The 21252-nt window shown below is 59.7% G+C and overlaps 1 protein-coding gene across 6 annotated transcripts in view; it reads left to right on the top strand.

The window, feature by feature from the left end:
• KDM4B (lysine demethylase 4B) overlaps positions 1 to 21252 on the top strand; it is a 141020-nt gene that overhangs the window by 97496 nt on the left and 22272 nt on the right. For 4 of the 6 annotated variants that reach the window (XM_068537207.1, XM_068537208.1, XM_068537210.1 and 1 more), the window contains exons 10-12: positions 10994 to 11190; positions 18966 to 19067; positions 19417 to 19616. In XM_068537207.1, the coding sequence (XP_068393308.1) occupies positions 10994 to 11190; positions 18966 to 19067; positions 19417 to 19616 (499 nt within the window). Of the gene's footprint in view, positions 1 to 10993; positions 11191 to 11687; positions 12158 to 18965; positions 19068 to 19416; positions 19617 to 21252 lie in introns of those variants that run through there. The other 2 variants (XM_068537209.1, XM_068537212.1) reach the window with 2 other exon arrangements.

Below are 21252 nucleotides of genomic sequence, written 5' to 3'. Positions count from 1 at the left end.
TTCCAGCAGGTTCCCCAGACCCCTAGCCACTGGCCCCTGGTGGAAGAGGGCAGGGCAGGTGCCTGCAGAGGCAGGCTTCCCTTCCAGGCTGCGTGGAGTGGTCCCCAGCGAGCCTTTTGTAGGGGCCAGTGAACATTTTATCGAAGCAGAGAATACCTCCTGGTTCGGCACAGTGAGTCTTCACAAAGTGCCCCCAGGGTCCTTCCTGCCCGGCTTCCGGCAGCACAGGGGGTCTTACCCTCAACAGAGGATCTTGGGGGACCTGGGGCTGCCGGCTTCCTGCTCCTGCTGCAGCCCCAGACCCCAGTTCTCCACCTCTGTGAGACGGGGCATTCCTGTACCTGGCGTCGGGGGCGACTTTGGTCGTCCGCGAGGCCGTCGAAGTTCCTCTCCCTTCCGTGATGGCTCCTGCAGCCGAGCGGCCGAGGGAACCCTGAGCCGAGTGCACAAAGCCTGTGGTGGGGAGGCCCATAAGGATGTTGAGAGGTTTTCTATCAGAATTGGTGCTTTGAAGACTGTGGACTCAACACGTGGTGTCAGGAAAGTAGAACGAAAAGGAAAAAGCAGGTCACGTCCATCAGGAAACGAGGGAAGCAAAGTTAACAGTCACTACAGCCAGGTTTGTATTAACTTAATATATGTGGGTGCTTAAACAGGTAGTAGGAGATTGGAAACAACCTAAATGCCCACATGCGGGTTGGGCCATCTGGGCACTGGAGCACCGTGCACCCCCGAGAGGGGTGCGGGGGCTGGTTACGCCCTGCATCTCGGGGGAAGGCACCATGTAAACAGTGACTGGAGGGGCTCTTCTCTGGAGAGGAAGAGACATCTGCATTGCGTGTTGGGATGCAGAGTCTGCGCCCGGAAGGAGACTCCGGAAAGTGGGAACAGCGGGGGTGGGGGGGGAGGGGGGGTGTCTGCGAAGTCCGTCCTGAGCTCTGTCTCTGTGTGTGGCTCGGGGGGGGGGGGGGGGGTGAACAGCTGCCGGGGGATGGGAGCCCTCGCTCTCCTCTGTTGAGGGTCTGCCCAACTCCCGGGGCCTCCACGTTCTTTAGATCTCAGGCACTGGGGGGCCCAGATGTCAGTCTGGAGTTGTTAGGCTCTGTGGAAGGTTTTTGTGTGTTTGCTCCCCAAAGAGCCCCCCAGCCGTGCCTTCGGAGGATCTTGTCTGAAGCCCCGCCCAGGGAGACCCGCAGACGAGCCCTCAAAGCCACTGGGGACAGGCCAGGGTGGGGGGGGGGGTGGGGAGGGTTGCACGGGGAGAGGGGTGGGTGGTCACTGGAGTCTCCTTTCCCTACTGTTTGGGCTTGGAATTTGGGCGAGTTTTCCTTTTGAGCTGAGATGTTAAAGGAAGGTCTGGCTTTCAACGTGGTTTTCATTTTCTCTCATTACACTTTCCCAAAGCACACCGTTTTATGTGATTTCAGTTTTGCATGGGATTATTATGGTTTGTAAAGCATAATTCCTTAGGCACTGAGAATAGAGTAACACGCTGGGGAATCAGACACAGAGAACAGCCCCGCTGCCTTTCACTGTCCGGGTGAGTGGGAGGGGAAGGGGCCAGAGAAATAGGAGGGAGGGGGTCTTGCTTTAGGATCGGGATGCCCCAGTACTGGGAGCTTTCGGGGCGTTATCTCATTTCAAACCCTGATTGCATGAGGCTGGACCTCCTCCCCTAAAAGGGTCTGTTATGATGACTTTCTCACATCTTGCCCCAGCCCTGCTTCCGTAGGCAAGACTGCGCCAGCCTCCCAGGGAAGATGCAGGGCGCATATCTGAGCCCGTGGGTTGATAGCTTCTTTACAGGTAGCAGAATGCTTGCAGAGGGGCCCCTGGATCCAGTGGGACCAACTCCAGCACCATCAGCAGCTGGGCGCGTCCTTGGAAGCGAAGAGGATGGTGGGGTGATAGAAAGAGCATTCGCTCCCTTTCGGTTTAAACGCCCTGCTCTGACCTTGTGTTGGAGGGACGCATCCTCTGGGCACTTCCAAGAAAAGAGCAGGGCAATGACATTTTCTGAGACTTTCCACGTCTGAAAATAGGGAACAAAAAAAGAGAAAAACACCTCAATGGAAAGGCTGACCATGGAATTTGAGGTGCTCTCCCAGAAATCTCTGCTGTGGACAGGGGCTGACAGTTTGGCTGGGTATTGACGTCTCCTCGGGTGATGGTTTTCCCTCAGAACTTCGAGGGCCTGGCCCGCCTGTGGTCTTCATTCCCTGCTGTGGCACAAAGCCAGCTGGTTTTCCGATTCCCGACCCTGGGCAGGTGACCCTGGGCAGGTGACGTGCATTTCTCCCTTCAAGAAGCTTCTCAGATCCTCTCTTTTTGTGTTCTGAAGTTTCTTTATTATGTACTTGGCGTGAGGCTGATTTTAGCCACCTGACATTCCTTGGGCCCTTGCGGCCTGGAAACTAATGATTCCGGGAAATTTTCCTACATTACTTCATAGGTGGCTTTCTTTTCAGTCTCTCTTCTGTTTCAAACTCCTGTCATTTAGGTGGATTTTCAGATCTCATGATCCCCTTTCTTTATCTTTTCCTCCCTCTTTTCTACTTTGTCTTGTTTTTTGTTTTGTTTTGTTTTGTTTTGCCACAGGATCTTAGTTCCCTGACCGGGGATTGAACCCAGGTCCCCGGCAGTGGAAGCGCCGAGTTCTAACCGCTGGACCACCAGGGAATTCCCTGTCTTGTCTTTTTTATCTGTTTCCTGAGGGAATTCCTTGACTTTCTCACTCAAACTTTCTATCAGTGCTTTTTTTGTTGTTGGTGTTTTTAATGTCTGCCCTTTTTTGTCTTCTGTATATTCCTTTTTGTAGGCTCTGTTCTTGTTTCATGAGGCCACGTCTTTTTTTTTTTTTAACTTTTTTTTTTTTTTTTTAATTAATTTGTGCGGCATGTGGGATCTTAGTTCCTGAACAGGGATCAAATCCACACCCCCTGCAGTGGATGTGCAGAGTCTTAACCACTGGACCACCAGGGAAGTCCCGAGACCATGTCTTTTATTTCTGAGGATATCAATGAGTATTTTAAACTCTTCTGGAGATCGGCTTCTCTGTCTTTTCTTTCGCATTATATTTTCCGTTTGTTTCAGTCTCCACAGACCACAGTAGATGCTTGGCACTGATAATTGTGAGTGGGGGCCATGGGGCTTGGCAGTAATGATTGTGAGTGGGGACTCTGACACTTGGCGGGGGTGATGGTGGGTTGGGACTCTGAGGCTGGTGGCAGCTCTGGACACAGAGCAGGTCTTTTTCGCTTGAGGCTATGCCGTGGGGTGACCGGGGGGGCTGGGGTCTTCCAATATCAGCATCTTTGGGTCCCTCCCCTTGGACTGGCCAGGTTGTGCAGGGAAGGGCTTCCCGGCCTCCTGCCTCGGGGGAGGATGTGGAAGGGGGTGCAGAGGGCGGCCGGAGCCTGTGCCACCAGGTTCAGCATGGACGTGGTCCCTTACCCCTGGTTCCGGGGGTGGTGTCCCCATGCGGGCAAGGTGGGTAGGGGAGCAGGGGTTAGCACCCTCCCATGGCCCTCGCCCCGACCTCCGTAGTTTAGTGCCCCCCACCCCCCCATTTCCAGAGGACCCGGGTGTGCGTTGGCTGTGGTGGCCGGTTTCTCTGCTGGTCCAGCTCCCCTGCGCCTGTGTCCCGCCCCTCGCTGGCCGCTCGCCCTGTCCAGCCTGGGAGCATTTCTTTGTCTCCTTTCCCTCTCCCTGTGCTTGATGATGCGCCTTTCTTTACAAGTCCCTGAGCTGTGGTTTCAGGAGAAGAGGAGATGGCAGCTGTGCACAGCCCCATTTAGACCCCGAACAGCTGGCCCATGGTGCTTGCCTGTCCCCACGGTGCCGTCCTCCCGCCCTGCGGCCATGGGTGCGGGGTGGCTCAAGGGTGAGCCTTCATGGGCCCCTGGAAGGGTCAGCAGGTGGAGGTGGACGTCACCAAGGATCAAGGCCGGGGATGAGTGGGAGTGGGTGAGGGGAACAGAGGAATGGGACCGGGGGCCCCCGCTGCCCTCTTCCACCTGAGGCCCGGCTCCCCTCGGGCCCAGGGGCTCAGAGGCTGCGAGGCTCCTTCCCCAGAGGATTCGGGAGTCCCTGGGAGGTGCCACTGCCCCATACCCTTGGTGTGGGGCGCCCGGTGCCCGTCCACTGGTTGCCGTGGGCCCCCCAGCTCGAGCCGAGCGCTCCTGGGCCCAGGGGCCACCCGCCCTGAGCCCCACGACATTCTGATTTCTATTTTGTCATGCTTTGGTGAGAAAAAAAAAAATCTATTTGCCTTTGCGTGGGGCCCCTGCTTTGATAACCAGAGACAAACCTCTGCCCTACCCTGTTTTCTCATTTTCCTCAAACTTAGAATCGGGTCCTGGGAGACCCGGGCATGAATGTCGCCGGTTTGTTGTGTCAGTCTTCCAACACGGGCGACAGCCTCCCGGCTCCCGGCTGGGTGCTCAGATTAGGCCCAGAGCCCCTGAGCTCCACGGTCATAACTCTCACCATTTGTCATTTGGAAGTGACGAGTGTGCGTCTTACTGAGCCTCTGGCGGGTGCTGTCAAGACCCTCAGCCTTCTGTATGGGGCTGTGATGGGATGAAGCCATGGGTGGGGCCTCACATAGGCTGGCATTTATGTCACAGGAGGCTCCCTGGGTAATGGCCCAGGCCCCAGCGGCCGGGGTGCTGCCCTGTGAGGCTCCTGCTGCCCCCGACCCCTCCCTGCCCGCTCCTTCCCAACCCCCTCTGTCTGTTCTCTCCCCCCCCACCCCCCGTATTCTCCCCCCTTCCCTCTCTGCACCCCCTCCTCGTGCAGAACTGGAGGTAGGATGGCCACGTGCACACCGGGGTCCTCGGGGACCCTGGCGAGTCCATGAGGGTCAGTTACTGGGGTGTGAGGAGGCAGGAGGAGGGCCCACCCGCCCAGGGCCTTAGCTGGGTAAAGAGCGCCCGGAACTGGAGGGGCAGGACCATAAGAGCACACAGTAGGTGCTTGTTCCTGGCAGCCCGAGAGGAAGGCTCGGGCGGACCTCGGATGGACGTGGCCCTTCTCTGCCCCCGTGTTCCTGCCCCCTCGTGTGTGTTTATTTCTCCCCATCTCACTGTCAGCTGCTGCAGGGCCGGGCCCGGCGCTGGGCCGTGAGGCCACAGCCCCTCAGCCTGATTAGTTCGGAGCATGTAATGGTTCAGACGTGGAAGACAGACTGTGTGAGCTAAAAGTGAGAAACCATTTTGCTCTGGGATTTTATGGCTTCAATTGCTGGATCTAATCTAAGATCAGTGCCTTTCTTTTTAAACAACCAAAACCTTGGGAAACTGAAGCCCTTAAAGTATGCTTCCACTGCGGGCCAGACTGTTAGGAAGCTCTAGGAAGTCTTATATCCATCCTGCCTGGAACTTGGGCCACATCTTAGACGTGTCTCTGAGCTGCATACAGAATGTGACTGCTGGTAGGTGTAACGTATTGGGACGGGTTCAGTAAGAAAAAGGGCCCACCTGCACACCTACCACCACGAAAAATAGAAGAGAAAGTCACCCCCAAGGCTGGCCCTTTTTGCATCTCCTGCCATAGGCCCTGGCGAGGTGACCAAGGATCTGACCCCTTCATTCCTTAGGTGTCATTTCAGGGAACTTCATTACCGCGTTCCTCCATTTATGAGCGCCTGAGTTCATTAAAACGGAAAACTGGGACTTCCCTGGCAGTCCAGTGGTTAGGACTCCACGCTTCCACTGCAGGGGGCACGGGTTCGATCCCTGGTCAGGGAACTAAGATCTCACATGCTGCGGCGTGGCCAAAACAAAACAAAACAAAACAAACCAGAAAACCTAGGTCCGTCCCCGGCACAACGTGTGAGATCCGTGGCTCGGGGTTAGGAGCTGGTGCCTCTGTAGGAAAGAGACTTGGCGACCCCGGACAGCATGGGGCTGGTCCCTTTGTTGGGCCCCCGGGTCCCCTTTGAAGTGGGGTCTGGGCCCGGCCCGGCTGGGGGTGTGCATAGCTGGCCCAGGCCCACTGCTCAGGTCCCCAGGGGCTCTGGTGGAGGGCACGTCCCCCTGAGAGTGGTCGGCTCGGGCTGCAGGTGTGAAAGCAGGTGCAGCCTTGAGGAGGTGGAGCCCGAGGCCAGGCCTCCGTGTGCCAGGTTCTAGGTGCTTCCTGGCACCTGGTGAGAGTCGGATTCTGGCAACAGGTGGTGGGGATGTACAGCTTGCTGTGCTCAGTAAAAAGTGGGACTGCAATAAGTTTCCAGGCAGACACCTGTCTTCTGTCGGCTCAGGCTGCAGAAATATGGTACCGGGGACTGGGCGGCTTAAACAACAGGCATTTATTCCTCACACTTCTGGAGGCTGGGAGCCTGAGATCAGGGTGCCACTGGGGTCAGCTTCCCGTGACCGCCAGCTTCCTGCTGTGTCCTCACCTGGGGGCAGCAGGGGCAGGGGTCAGATCTGTCTCTGTTACTCTTCTGAAAAGGACACTAGTCCTGTAGGATTAGGGCCCCACCCTTATGACCTCATTTAACCTTCATCACCTCCTAATTCCTTCTCTGCAGATACAGACACACTGTAGGGTCAGGGCTTCAAGATACCTTGTGAAAATGATTCTGTGACTTAATCAAGGTTTGGTAAACTCTGTAAAGGACAAGATAGTGGATATTTGTGGATTTGGGGGCCATCCAGTTGCTGTGTAACTGCTCAGCTCTGCTGTAGCAGCACCAGTGTGGCCGTGTGCCGGGCTGTGTGCCAATAAAACTTTATTTACAAAAACAGGTGGTGGGCCAGATTTCATAATCTGCCCACCCCCAACCAACTTAAATGATATACCTGCTCAGTAAAGAGATTTAGAAAAACAAATACCACAAAATTGTTTGACACCCCCCCTCCCCCCCCCCCATTGAAAGAACCGTGGTTGGTTTTGATGAATGCCCTTGACTTTCCCTAAAGGTTTTTGGTCACAGTTGGGGCTTTAGTGTATTCTTGACTGTGAGTTTTGTATTTCTTCTGACAACAGATCCATCGTAAGACCGTTTCTGTAGTTGAATCGGTGCTTTGGACCAAGGCTCACCAGGCCCACACAGGGCCGTCGGGTGGCTCTGTCACCTACCCAGGGGGTCCACAGAGGTTGACCTGTGTGCTTAGAGTTTTCCTGAGGCCTGTGCATGCGTGTGTGCATGCGCACGTTTTTCTCTCTGTGATGAAGCAGAGACGGTCTTTGTCTGGATTTTTCACATCCTTGGGAGGGGAGGAAAGGGCCTCGCTGGCTCGCCTGTGGTTTGTCAGGGCTGCGCCCTTGCCCTCCTTGCCAGCCTTTTGCTCGGCAGGCAGCTGGTGTCTGCTTCTGGGGGGCATCCTGTCCCCCCTCCTCTTGGGGGGTGTGCGGGGGCGGAGCTCGTGTCTCCTCTCCACTGTCACTTTAAACAGCTCGTTCCTCCCTCCCGCGTTAATTAACCTGGCGCCAGCAGCTCCACCGGGGGGGCCCCGTCAGGGGCTCTTTGAGGTGCACTTTTCGGGACTGTCAGGCCCCCCTTGATGAGAGGCTGCGTCAGAGAGACAGTTCTGCTCTGAGCGTCGGGCTGCCGCCTCCCTCTGCTCGCGTCACCCGGGGAGACCACCGTTCCAGGCCCAGAATCTGGGGGTGGGGCTGAGCCAGTGGGGGCCAAGAGCCCTGTGGGCGGGAGGCCGACCCCCAGCCAGGCGGGCAGGCCCAGGGTGGGGACCCACAGAGGGCGCAGCCTGTCTCGCATCCTTAGAGGCTGGTGCTGGGACCCAGGCCATGCGCAGCGCATGTGCCCCCCGAGCCCCCCGCCTCTTCCTTTACGCCTTCTGTCCCCACATGGCCCCTCGGCGCTAACGGGATCACCAGCCACCCCGCCTTGGCTGATTAGAGCAGGATGCTCAGCGTCCTCATTACCTAGCAGCTCGTGGAGCGGGAGCCCTGCCCCACGCGATTCTGGTGGCTGAGTCTTGAAGGTACAGAGGGCCCTGGGGTGCGCTCAGGCCTCCTCCCTCCCCTTCGAGCCCGGTTTCCCCATCAGAACTAGTAGCCAGGCCGGGTCCCGGGGAGAGCACACTCCGGCTGGTCTCCGGCTGATGGGGCTGCTGAGCTCCGGAGCTAGAGAGCAAGCAGCAGACACTCAGCCTTAGTGACTCCAGCAGGTCCTCAGGAAGGTCTGGGAGCCCGCCGGGCTGGCGGGGAGGACGCAGTCCCTCCCCGGGCGCTGCCCTGAGGGTTGTGCCCCAAGCCTCCGGCCTCCCGCCCTCCCTGAGCCCCATTTCCAGGATGGCCCTGCAGCTCAGAGCCCCCGTGCTTACTCGCAGGCCCAAAGTGAAACAGCGGCGCGGGCAGTTATGCTGGGCAGGGGCCACAAATCAGAAGGCACTGGTGCAGGGTCCGTGGGGGGGGGGGGGGGTCTGGCGCGCTCAGCCCCTGGAAGTTGCTTTTAGGTAGCCGGATCTTTTCGCTGGTCTTAGCAAATTCTTTTGCCAAACTGTGAGCTGAAACAAGGTGATGGGTCTGTGGTGCTCAGCTGCTTAGCCCACGGAGGTGACTGTTGCCGTGTCCTGAACCAGGGCTGTCCCTCCTGTCCCCCACGACCCAAGGGGCCTTGCCTTTTTCCCACCGTTTCCTCCCTGGTGCCCATGCCCCGCCCCCCCCCAACACCTCGGTCCCCACCAGCGACAAACCCCACCGCAGCCAGAACCCCACGGAGACGTGAGGGTGGGTGTTCCCAGCCCTGCACCCTGGCTGGGCGAGGGGCGCGGGCCAGGCTCCGAGACACAGACGATGTGCTCCGGGTCCCCTCCATCCCCTCCACAGCGCACACACGTGCTTTTTTTAATTGCTTAAGGAAAAGCAATTGCAAGGCCGCTTGATACAAATCCCTTAAGCTGCTGTTGGTGTTGACGCCAGGGAGGCCGTGGCCGGCCAGGAATCTGGAACCCAGGCACCATCTGTGCTCTCGCCACTCCACAGCCAAATTACACCGCCAGCCTTTCTCTGCTGCGCAATTTCTCATTAACTGAATTGAGTTTGCGGGGAGTCGCTGGGTCATAAATATTCCCTCCCACTTGGTGTGGTCAGGCTATTGCTGTCCCCAAGCTGAGCTCCCTGATGCGGCCTGGGAGCGGGCAGGATGGGGGCGCTGGGGCTGCAGGAGACGCCACGGGACCCGCCCTCAGCAGCCTCAGACTCCAGGTCATAAATATCTCGATGTTTCTGAGCCAATTGAGGGAAGTCGGGAGGGGCTTGTCGGGGCAAGATACATAATCACTGCATTCGATTAAGTCTTTTCCTTCCGCTTCCTTCATTTCCTTTGAGAAAGTGGCAGTGATGGGTGGTTGTAAGCAGAGGCGAGATGTGCATTTAAAACGGAGACACGTTCATAATGTCCTTTGAAATTGCATGGGATGAAAAATAAACGCGTACGCAATTCTAAATACATACACGCACGCACGCGCGCGCGCGCACACACACACACACACACACACACACGCACACACGCAGCCCGGAAAAAAAAAATCCAGAGACACTTTCTAAGCTGTGGTTTGGGGAACAGCTTAAAAAGGGATAAGCCTGTTTATCTGACCGGGGGGCGTTTGGAGTCAGAGCTGCAGGGGCTGCAGTGCGGATGTCCCTGAGGGGTGACTGCCCCGCAGCCTCCTGTCTCGATGCTCAGGACAGGTGTGTCCCGCTAAGGAGGCAAGGACAGTGCCCCTTCAGAGGGAGGCGAGCTCGGCCCCCCAGGGTCAGGCCCACCCCGAGGTCCCTCGTGGAGCCATCCCTGGGGAAGCTCATCTCCCAGAAGGTGGCTGCCCGGTGCTGCTTTGTCCTCTAGAGTCTAGACCAGGAGCCGGCAAACCTCGGCCTGTGCCACATCCGGTCCCCTGCCTGTTTTGTAAATAAAGTTTTATCTGCACTCGTCCACACCCATTTGTTTACGAGTCGGTCTTGCTGCTCCCAAGTGCCCACAGAGCTGAGAGATTGTTAGCAGAGATCAGTGACCCGCACAGCTGGAAGCATCTATACTGCTTGGTCCTTTGTGGGCAGCTCGCCAGCCCTGCCCTAGACCAGTGGTCCCCTCGGTCCCTCCTTCCCTCTTGCTCTTGGCCTTAGCCCGCAGGTAACTAGGACACCAGGGCTGTCTGGTTTCCTCCCCTTGACCGAGGGCTCGCCGTCCCGAGCCCGGCTTCTGCAATCCTTGCCTGGCTTCTCTGGCCCCCAACTCCTCTGGGACGGCTGAGCGCCTCCTGCACGAGGCCCAGTCCTGGGGGCCACCGTGACCCTGTGGCGTGGAGGGACAGGCTCCCGGAACGCGGGGTTTGCGTGTGGAGACGTCTTGCAGGGTCTAGACAGCAGAGGAGGGGGAGGAAGGACCCCATCTCAGCCTGTCCTCGTTATGCTGTGTGTCCCGCGCTTGAAGCTCCCAGGCACAAGGAACTCTACTAGCCAGGCCAGCATTGGCTTGAGGCGAGTTCCGGCCGCCCTGGGGCCAGGTGCTGAGTCTCCTGGGTCCCCAGCCTCCTCTCCCGAAGCCCAAGGCAGGGACACGGGGGCAGGGGAGCACCTTCTCCAGATCACATTTGTTTCCTTGTTTGCTCTTTGGGGGCTGACAGCTTTTTCCGTCTTCCTAACTAACCTTTGGAATTACCGCTGTTATAAGACATTCCACGTGCATTTTACCTGGTTGGGGGCACGCGTGTCTGACAGGAGGGAGATTTTGGTTTGAACTGACTCGAGGCGGCCGAAGCTCAGGGCATGTGGCCTCGGCTCCTGAGCGGCTGGGGGCACCGTGGTGGACCACGTGCAGGTTGGGGGCTGCGACTCCGTGGGGAAGGCCAGAGGCTCCCACTGGGGGGATGCAGCAGCCTCCGCTTCCCCCGCGTCGGGATGAGAAGACCCCCTTTCCTGTCTCTTGAGGGAATTTCTGGGGAGGACGGGGTAGGCTCGAGGCGCCCTGCGTGGTGTGGGGTGACTGGCCCGCGGGCTCAGTGGTCTCTCTCCTGCCCGCACGCAGTGCACATGCCGGAAGGACATGGTCAAGATCTCCATGGACGTCTTTGTGCGCATCCTGCAGCCGGAGCGCTACGAGCTGTGGAAGCAGGGCAAGGACCTCACGGTGCTGGACCACACGCGGCCCACGGCCCTGAGCAGCCCCGAGCTGAGCACCTGGAGCGCCTCCCGGGCCTCGCTCAAGGCCAAGCTCCTCCGCAGGTGAGTCGCCCAGCGACCCCGGCCCACTGCTCCCCGCTGGCGGGGGCTGCAGGCTGTCCCCCCCACCCCCTCTCCTCTCCTCTCTCCTCCTCCTCCCCCTCCCCCTCCTCTTCCTCTTCCTCCTTCCTTCTCCCCTTCCCTCTCCCCCTCCTCCATTTCTCCCTCTTTCAGAGGCAGAGTGCTTCTCGGGCCTGACTTCCTCCGCGGGCTGTTGGGGACTCACCGCCGTCGCTGCCTGTGTTGTCAGGGGACTCAGGCTCCCACCCGCTCCTTGTCTGCCAGCTCCTGGGAGGTGGGCCCTTTTTGCCCTCTCGGGACGCCACACACTGTGCCTCTCAGGCTTCCGGCTCACTATCCCGCTATCCCCAGTGCGAGAGCCCCGTTTCTGCGTCGGGGCCACGTGGCCCTTCTTGACTCTGAGCTATGGCAGGAGCCGTGGGGCACAGGCCCCGAGCTCCCTCCATGAGAGCCACGCCCCTGCCCTTTTGCGTCTGTAGATGCTTGTTCTGGTGCCTCGGATAACGTGTTGCTTGAATCCGCGGACACGGAGGTGACTACAGAGACCTGTCCCCCGGACGCCCTCTGCCACCCCATTCCATCTCAGAGGCCCCCTCCCGGCCCACCTTCCACCCAGCATGGTCCCTGCCCGGCCGCTGCCTGGTGTCCGGCAAGGAAGGAGAGGGCAGAGTGGCCGCCCCCTCTTGGCGTCTGCGCCGAGGCCACAGGGATGTGGGTGGCGGAGCTGGGGAGTGAGGGGCAGTGCCGTGCGGCCTCGGAAGCGTCCGACTCCATCGTGCTCTTTCTCTGGGAAACGTCCAGGCTCTCGGGGCCTGAGCTATCTGTGGACAGGGTTCAGACAGATTCCTTCTTGGTGCCCAAGGAACGGTCGGCAGGTCCTCACCGGGCCTGGGGTGTGGCTGGAGCGGGCGGGGCGGCCTAGAGCATCCTCGTGTTGGTGTTAGGGCTTCAAGGGCTCAGCGGGCTCTCCCTTGACCACTTGGCTCCACGGCGGTCGCCCTGGACAGTAAGACATTCCGTAAACAATGAGCGAGGCGAGTCTCAATAAAACTTTTATCTATGGACACTGGAGTGGGAATTTCATATCATTTTCACATGCCACAAAATGTTATTATTCTTTTAACTTTTGAACCATCATGCTTAGCTTGTAAACATCATGCTTAGCTTGTACACATCATGCTTAGCTTGCGGGCGGCACGAACAGGCTGCAGTCGGATCTGGGCCTCGGGTGAGGTTTCCATCTGTAGCCCTTGGTCACTGCTGGCGGGTCTTGTCCCCATTGGTCAAGGATGGCGCCTCCCCCAGGACCTGGTCCCTGAGGGGTGGGGCCTTGGCCAGTGTGTTCCTTGGGTAGTGCATCCTTGGTGGCACCCCAGCACTCTGCAGGAACTGGGAAAAATCATCCTGGCCAAGTGGTCACGCCCAGCCCAGAACCTTCTCCCCGCTGGGCCTGTTCTCCTTCCTACGCGCCCTCACCTGCGTGTTTTCCCCACCCGAGCCCCTCTCTGAGAATGTTCTCTCAGCTCCGGGATGCTTTCCCATCTGCTCCTGACAGCCCACGTGAAGGTGTCTCTCTTTTCTGATTTCTTTTGTTGTGTCTCCTTTTGACTCTCCGCTCTCCTGTGCGTTCCTCACGAAAAGCACCTTCTTGGTGAGGCTGATCTGCTGCAGCTCCCGCTCTTTCCCGGTCTTTCCCGAGGGAGGGAGCGGAGTGAGCTGGCTGGCTCCCAGGCCGGATCTGGCATTTGCATAATGGTTGATTGGTGATGGCTCAGACTAATTGGTCAACAGAGTGACTGCCAAGGACTGGGGCCTCATTCCAGGATGGATTGGGATTAGAGGCCGTCAGAGGAGCCTGCCCAGAGGAGGGACCCGGCCGCCGGGCCTTGGCCGGAACCTTCTGTGCACAAAGAGCCCCGTACCCCCTCCCTGTCCCCTCGTCATGTTGCACAGCACAGGTCCTTTCTGGAACGTCCCCCTCTCCCACCTCCCCTCCCTGTGTGCCGACCTGGGACTGAATAACAAATTAAGTCGTGTTCCCAAGGATGCAATTTTCTTTAAAGCCTTTAGTATGTAAAATAAGGCTGATTCCCCCACCTTTTTAAAAAGTCACTGGTTGGGGGGGCTTTCTCTTAAGAGGCTGACTGGGGACTCACATTTGGAGGCCCAATGCCAAGCTGGAAGCCGCTGCCCCCACCCCACCCCCAGTGGCAGTGGCCCTCAGGAGTCCCTTGTGACTTTCTTTCCTGGCCACGTGGCCAACCTGTCCTCGCTCAGCTGTGCCTGGTCTCCAGGGCTGCCGGCTCCCCTGAGCCTCCCCTGTTGGAGAGTTGGTTTGGGGGCAGGGGCGGCACCACCCTAGCATCCTTGCCTCGGCCGGATAGGGGATGGGGGCAAATCTGGCTCTGTCCCTAGCCCAGGGTCTCCCCTCGGCACTGCTGACATCCTCCATGGGCGGCTGTCCCAGGCACTGGGTGGGGGGGGGGGGGGGTTGAGCAGCAGCCCCACCCCCGCCCACTTGATGCCAGGAGCAGCCCCCCAGTGAGACGACCACAGATGTCCCCAGACATCCCCCAGTGTCCCTTCCCGAGGGCTTGGCATTGGGGTGGGCTCCTCGTCTGCCTGCTGTGGGCACCCTCCCGCGCCCCCATCCCTGTGCAGCCTTGCCTTCTCCTTTGGGATGCTGCATCCATTCCTTGGTCCTCACTCAGACGGGCTCAGCCAGGCCCCCGCCCCTCGAGGGCCCAGCCTTCCTGACGGCCCCCTGCACCCCGCCCCAGATGTCACCTCAGAGCAGAGGCAGGTGTTGGCTCCTTTGGGAGAAAATGACGCCCTCCTGTGGATTTACCTTCCACACCTAAATCTTGTCAGGTGAACTGACCCCACCCCGTGCCAAACAGGGCCCGTAACCTGTGACCTTCTTGTCCGTGCCGTGTGGCCCCCTCGCCGTCACTGCCAGGTGGGACCCCTGCCCAGCTGGCATCTTCGCCTCGCTCCCCTCCCCTGCTCCTGCCTGCCTGAGCAGCCTTCCTCCATATGCAGACTGTGTTTCCTTCTCGGCTCCTGATTATTTCCAAGGAGAGCTTCAAGGAGTGCTCCGCGTTGCCCACGTGTTCCAGCAGGTGTGTGCTCTGCTGGACACTCACACGCACCCTGTGCAGAGCATCTGAGCAGCCGGGCTTGGAGGGAAGTGGGGGAGGGGAAGCGTGCTCCTCTCCGGACCCACGGGGCCCCGTCCCTCCCCAGCTTCTGCTTCTCCCCCTGGCGGGACCTCCAGCTGCCCACGCAGGAGGCTAGAGCCCACTAGCCCTGCTCGCCCAGCCCAGCAGCTCCTGCCCACTACCTCTCCACCTCCCGTCCTCGGTCACCACGGAAACAAGGAGCCAGGGAGCACATCCCTGCCCCCTCTGCTGCCCCCAGACCCGCGAGGAGCCAGTCTGGTCTCCCCTCTCCCCCTGTGCCTGACGCCCCGGCCAGGCTGTACACGACTGTGCCTCCGACCCACTCCTTCCAGCCACCCTGACCCTGCCGCGCTCCTGAGCCCTTTCCCCCAGTGCAGCTCCTGGCCGCCCAGAAGGGGCCATGACTGTGGGGCCTGCCAGCCCCTGCGGCCCCAGGAGCTTGTGGTCCCTGTGACTTCACCAGAAAACCCACTGAACGCCACACCTACTGGCTGTGGGGCAGGGAACGCTGGAGGAAGGGGCTGCGACTCCTGGCCAGGAAGCCCCAAGTCCTCCCCGGGGAGTCAGAAGTTCTGGGCAACAGCCCCGCCTTGGGATGCCCAAGGGGGCTGTGTGCCCTGGGCCCCTCAGTGAGCCCCCTCACTCTGCCTCTCCTGCCACCTGAGGTCCAAGGACACCTGCTCCCGTCTTGGAAGTATCAGTGTAGGGATTTGGACTCGGTACCAATACTTGATTCTTATCATCTTCACCGAGTGACATCCCGTTAAGCCTGGCAGGTAAAGCGCACGTTTGTGTCCACCCTCCTCTGAAACGCCACGAGAACGACTGTAAAGGAGGGACAGGGAAGAGGAGAGGGGGCGAGCAGCCTCGGCAGACTCTGAAGGAAGGAGAAGATGGACAAGTGACACCTGACTCTGCAGCACAGAGAAAACTCGAGTCCATGGACCTGCAGACGGGGAGCGGGCTGGTTCACGCCACAAGGCCTGGGACTCAGGCACGGGCGCCTGCTGGGGCGGGGACCGCGGTGTGCTGGAGGCATCGCTGGGCTCAGGGCCTCCTCCTCCACCCCATCCCCCAGCAGAAGACGCTGGCCCTACTGCTGGTGAGATCGGACCTGCCAGCCTCACATATCCCCAACCGCGGGGCCGGGTCAGAGTGGCCCAACAGAACAAAGCCACACGTGTGATATCGGGGGTCCCCCGTGAAGTGACAGGGCTCCCACCTGCCCGCTCCCCTTCTAGGAGCCCTGCTTACACACAGCTACCAACGAACATCTTAGTCCCTTGTACATCACAGCCAGGGGTCCCTAAACCCCTGAGGAAACTCAATGTGAAAGAGTCTCAAACAAAAAAAAGAAAAGCGGGACCCCACAGGAGAGGCCATTCAGTGAGCAGAAGAAAACTAACTTCTCCTCCAAGAGGGCAGGTGACTTGGCATTTATGGAAGAATCTGCTGTAAAAACAAAAAGGCTTTTAAGGAAAAAGATGGCTCTTGGACATTTAAAAGAGAGCAAAGGACTTCCCTGGTGGCGCAGTGGTTGGGAGTCTGCCTGCCAATGCAGGGGACACGGGTTCGAGCCCTGGTCCAGGAGGATCCCACATGCCGCAGAGCAACTAAGCCCGCGCACCACAACTACTGAGCCTGCGCCCTGGAGCCTGCAAGCCACAACTGCTGAGGCCCACACGCCTGGAGCCTGTGCTCCTCAACGAGGGTGGGCCACCGCGGTGAGAGGCCCGCGCACCGTGGCGAGGAGTGGCCCCCGCTCGCTGCAACTAGAGGGAGCCCGTGCACAGCAATGAGGACCCAACGCGCCAAAAAAAAAAAAAAATTTAAAAGAGAGCAAAGGAATGTAAGAGGTGGTTTGGGAGCCAGCTTGAGGAAATCTAGAATGCAGACTTCTCACAACTCAGGTTAAACAGAAGATTGCAAAGCCTCTGGAACAAACAAACAGGTCAACGTAAAGAGTGAGGGGCCCAAACAGCACTGGACTTGGCGATCATGATGCTACAAGCTAATAGACAAAGGAAAAGGGTCTTAAAGGTCAGGAGAGCAATCATTTCCGCCCAGAAATACCCAGCCAAATTACCAACTTCGTATGGGAAGGGAATAAAGATCTTTTTAGACAAGCAAAGTCCCAGGTTCCCCCTCCTTTCTGAGAAAGCTGCTGGAGGATGTGCTCCAGCTAAACAAGGGCATCAACCAAGGAAGACATGGGATCAAGGAAACCAGATCCAACTCAGGAAGAGTCCAAGGCAGCCTCAAGATAAGAGGAGGGCCTCGGGGTGTCATTGAGGAGCATGTGACCCCTGCCTAGGAGGCCACACCAAGATCTTGGAGATAACCAAGAAAGCTAAGCGTCTTAAGAGGGGACCAGTTACTGACTCCAGAAGGAGCGAGCAAAGAATGCAGTGCGAGCAGCTCTGTTGCTCACGGATGAACTATATTTACAGGATCAGAAAAATGTAATATGGAATCTCACCACAACGAAAATGGGAGAGAAGCCAGGAGGGGTTGAGGTGGGCAGGATGGCCACAGCCTAAGTGTCTGTGCTGGCAACTCAGCAGAGAAGCCAGAACCAAAAAACAGCAGCAGCGTGAGGAGACACATGGAAGTCAATACAAGAAGAAATGGCTCAAAGAGGGGAAGGCATCGCATCTGGGGAGCGGGCCCAGGGGATGCTGTAACGGCCAGACTGCGATTAGGGTGTGCGCACAGCTCCCCACAGCTGTCAGCAGGTCAACCCCAGATTCCCCTGGTGTCATTTCCCAGCTTATGTTCTCACAAAACAGGTTCTCCTTTGCATGCCGACGTTCACCTCGCTTTCCCCTCTGCAGTAGGGCCTGTCCCTTCGCCTACGTCTCCGTCTCCGCACCTAGTTCCACCCGTTCGGGGGTGGGGGTGTCCCTGTGTTAGTGCGGCCCGGTGGCTGCTGGGGGTTTGGTGCTGGGGGCAGAGCTCTGAGCCCACTGGTGTGTCGGGGGCCGAGGAAGACCTGGGCTCTCTGGGGACCCTGCGGCGGGCAGGGGCAGAAGTGGCCTCCGGGCCAGTTCCGGGTTGGTGGGGGTGGGGGGAGGGCCGGAGAGGGGGTGAGGAGCCGGGGCAGCTGCAGGAAACCGAGGCCAGGTGAGTTGGCGGTAGGAGGGTGCCCCTCTGCTGGGTGCTGGGGCCAGCATGGGGGTTCGCTTGTGGGCACTCGGCCCTGCAGCATTCCCAGACCCCGAGAGAAGCCTCCGGATGACAGCTGGGGAAAAGCCCGGAGCTTCCCACCTGTGTCCGCTTCGGGGCTGCACCCGGCGTTTCCCCAACTCGCTCGGTGTGGAGGGTGTACCCGGGGAGGCCTGAGTCTTTCGTGCCCCCTCCCGCCCCGATCTGTTGCCGACTCCCCCACCCCGTCCCCGCCCGCCTGTCCTCCTCCACCCCTCCCCCTCGCAGTGCGCCCTTGCACGCCATGCTGTGTGTGATGCCATGCCTCTGCCCATGACGCGCCCTCCCCGGAATGCTCCCTGCTTTCCACCTTTGGTCATCAGGGTGGTTCATGCTGCAGACATCAAGTAGGGCTTGTCGTGCGTGTGCTAGGCATTGCCTGGGCTCAGGGCACAGAGGCAGGGGCCCTCGAGTTAGGCAGCTGAGCAGCAAGGGACCGGCAGTGGTTAGCGGTTAGCGTCAGGGGACAGTTAGAAGGAGGCACCCCAGGGGCCAGCGGCGTCGGGCAGGGAGGCAGCAAGGAAGCCGTGAGGCCCCAGCGTCCTGCTGCAGACGCCCCTGGGAGGAGATGGGGGTCCTGGCATCTGGAGCCCTCGGGGCCTCCCTGCCCACCCGTCCCCAGTCAGACAGCCCTGCTTCCCCTTGGTGAGCGCTTGGTCCTTGGAGGTGTGGCTGCCAGGGACCCTGTAGGGTCTCCTATCAGGTCTTGGTGTCTGACCCCACTGGGGCCACATGGAGAGCTCCCTGGGGGAGGGAAGCCGCGGCCAGCGCCAACAGCTCTCTCCAAAACACCCCCTCGGCTGTGAGACCCGGAGCCTGTGGCTGTCCTGGTGTCCCCCGACCACGGCTGAGCCTCTCCACCGCCCTGGCCCCTGCATCAGCTCCCGGGCCAGTCACACGCCTCCTGAGGTCTCAAAGCTGCACTGTCCCCTCCCGGGAAAGTTTCCAGGAACCGGCAGGGACGTCCCCCCAGGACCTGGCAGGGGTGCCCTGGCCACTAACCTGCAGCCCCCCTCCCTTTGTCGCTTTCCTTTCTTCCTTTTTAACCCCAATTCCCCCTCGTTTTCACTAAGAAGCCACAGCTCAGCCTCAGCTGGGATTCTCACTTGGGGCCCGAGGACCGCCCTCCATCCCGTCCGGGGACTGTCACAGCCCCTGAGCCCGGGGCCCCGCCCTGGAGGCCGGCGTGGGCAGGAGGTGAGGGGGGCCGGGGTGCAGCTTAGAGAAGGGGCCGCCGCGGGCTCTGGGCTCGGAGCTCCTGCAGGTGGAGAGGATGCAGGGAGAGCCCGGGGCCCCGCGAGGCCCTGCGGCGAAGCGTCTAGGGAGTTGACACGAGTCCTAGAGAAAAACCCCCTGACGTTTACGTTCTAGACAAATTAGTCTGAAAGAAAACAGACACTGGAAAAAGACTGAGGAGGAGAGGAAACCAAGTCTAGAGAGGAAGAGAGAGCAGACCAGGAGGCCGGGGCTGTCGTAAGTGCACCTTTTGTCTGTCGCGCAGGCATTTTCCACGAGCTGCTGTTTCCATCTGAGCCCACGCTCCCCGTGTCTCCCGCCCCACCACACAGAGGCTCCTGGAGCCCATCCGTCCCGCCATCCCATCTGCAGCTGCCATCGGCACGCGCTTGACACCCCCCTTGCCATCCCCTCCCCTCCCCCAGGCCTCTCTCCCTCCACCGCCCCTGCCCCCAGGAGCCAACCCCACCCAGGACCCCCGCTTCCCCGGGCCTCCTGGGGGGCTCTGTCTGCTGGACAGGGCGCACAGACCAGGGCTTCTCCCCTCCGTTGTTTGGCCTCCCGTCTCATGAGCCTCCCTCTCCAGGTCTCACCGGAAGCGGAGCCAGCCCAAGAAGCCCAAGCCAGACGACCCCAAGTCTCCTGGCGAGGGGGCAGCTGGGACGGCCCTCCTGGAGGAGGCCGGTGGCGGCATGAAGGAGGAGGCCACACCAGAGGCCGACCCCGAGGAGGAGGAGGAGGAATCCCAGCCGCTGCCGCAGGGCCGGGAGGCCGAGGGCTCCGAAGGTCAGTCCTGCTTGGTGCCTGTGCTGGCCAGGCCCCGCGCTTTCAGAATCCGATCCGTGTGCCTTGTGGGCAGGGAGGGCGTTTTCTAAAAACGTGCATTCCGGGAGCGCTGTGAAAAGTCCCTCTTCTCCCAGAAACTGAAGAGAGGCTGTCCCAGTCCCTCCAGCTGCTGAAACAGAATCCACAGGTGGGCAGCTTGAAACCACAGGCTTTATTCCTCGGCGCTGGAGGCTGGGAGATCAGGGTGCTGGTGTGGCCTGGTGCTGGCGAGGGCCCACCTCCCGGTTTGCATGTGACCCTCTGTCACTGTGTCCTCAGGGGGAAGAGAGAGCCAGTGAGCCCTCTGGCCTCTAAGGTCACTGATCCTTCGCCAGGGCCCCACCCTCATGACCCAGTCACCTCCCAACCAGCCCGCTGAGGGGTGGGGCTCAGCGTGAACTTGGGGGGACACAGACACTGAGTCCATGACAGAGATGTTCTCTGCTCGGTTGGGAAAGGGGATGGCCTGCCGTTTGCAGCCCGATGCTGGACGTGCCTGCAGTGGGGATGCCCCACCTGCAGGCTGGCGTTGAACCAAAAAATGTATCTGGGCACCGTGGTGGGCGTGTCTCAGAACCGTACCCTTTACACTGCCTGGGGCCCATTAGTCGCGGAATATCGCTCCGTGGAGCGTTGGAACGTTCCCCACTCCCACGTTTTTATGGTGCTCCTTTTTCTTTTCCACGGCTGGTTTCATTTTCCTAATTTGCAGCTTCAGCTGCTCACATGTTTGCACCTAGCAGCTGCCCCCCAGGTGTAAAGGAGGGGCCAGGCGGGGCTGGGGGGCTGGTGGCAGATGGCCAGGCAGCAGTGCCTCAGACCCCCATCACAGGCCATAGGTCGCTGGAGGGTTCCTCTTCGGGACCATGTCTTGGAGCAGGTGAGCCAGCACAGCTCTGCCTGGCTTGGGGTCAGGCCCTCCCCGGGGTGCTCGTGGCTGGTGTCACAGATGATGTGGCATTCGAGGTGACTGTCCACCAGGCACCGAGAGGGGCAGGCGCATGCCCCTGATGTTCCCACGGGCTGGAAGGGGGAGTGTCCCTGCGGGGGGCACTGGAAGGCAGGGAAGCTGGAAAGTTTCCTGGGTAAATTGCGTGCTGGCCTGTCCCAGACAGCCTGGCATGCCACTTGCCCGGTGGGCATCACGAAACAGCCCGCTCCACACGGGAGGGTCTGGACAGTCCGGGGAGGCAAGACACAGGCGGCCGGGGGCGGGGAGGGGGTGTGCGTCGGCACAGTCTGTGCGCAGGCATGATCAGCCCGTGGAAATGGACCCAGAGGCTGAGGCCTGGTGACACAGGGAGCTAGCGGAGTTGCCAGAAACGGGCTGGACACACAGAGCCGCACCACACTTGTCGCATACGGGCGTTCACAGAACACATGGTTTTGAAGAAAATCCTACCTATAGTGAAAGCATCCAGAGGGTGATGCAGGCTGGAACTGATCTAACAGAAAATAAAAGACCTTTATGGAGAAAATGAAGAGACGTTTTTGAAAGACAAGAGGAGCTGTAATGTAAACGGGGCTGCATGTGTTAGGGGGACTCCCTGCATAGGTGCTGGCCAGCGGCCTTGGGGGATGTTGATTTCGATGCAGC

The sequence above is a fragment of the Eschrichtius robustus genome, chromosome 2, assembly GCF_028021215.1.
Source record: "Eschrichtius robustus isolate mEscRob2 chromosome 2, mEscRob2.pri, whole genome shotgun sequence".
In the NCBI taxonomy this organism is placed as follows: Eukaryota; Metazoa; Chordata; class Mammalia; order Artiodactyla; family Eschrichtiidae; genus Eschrichtius; species Eschrichtius robustus.
The sequence above is the reverse complement of the archived record's forward strand: the minus strand, read 5'-3'. Positions and strand labels throughout refer to the sequence as shown.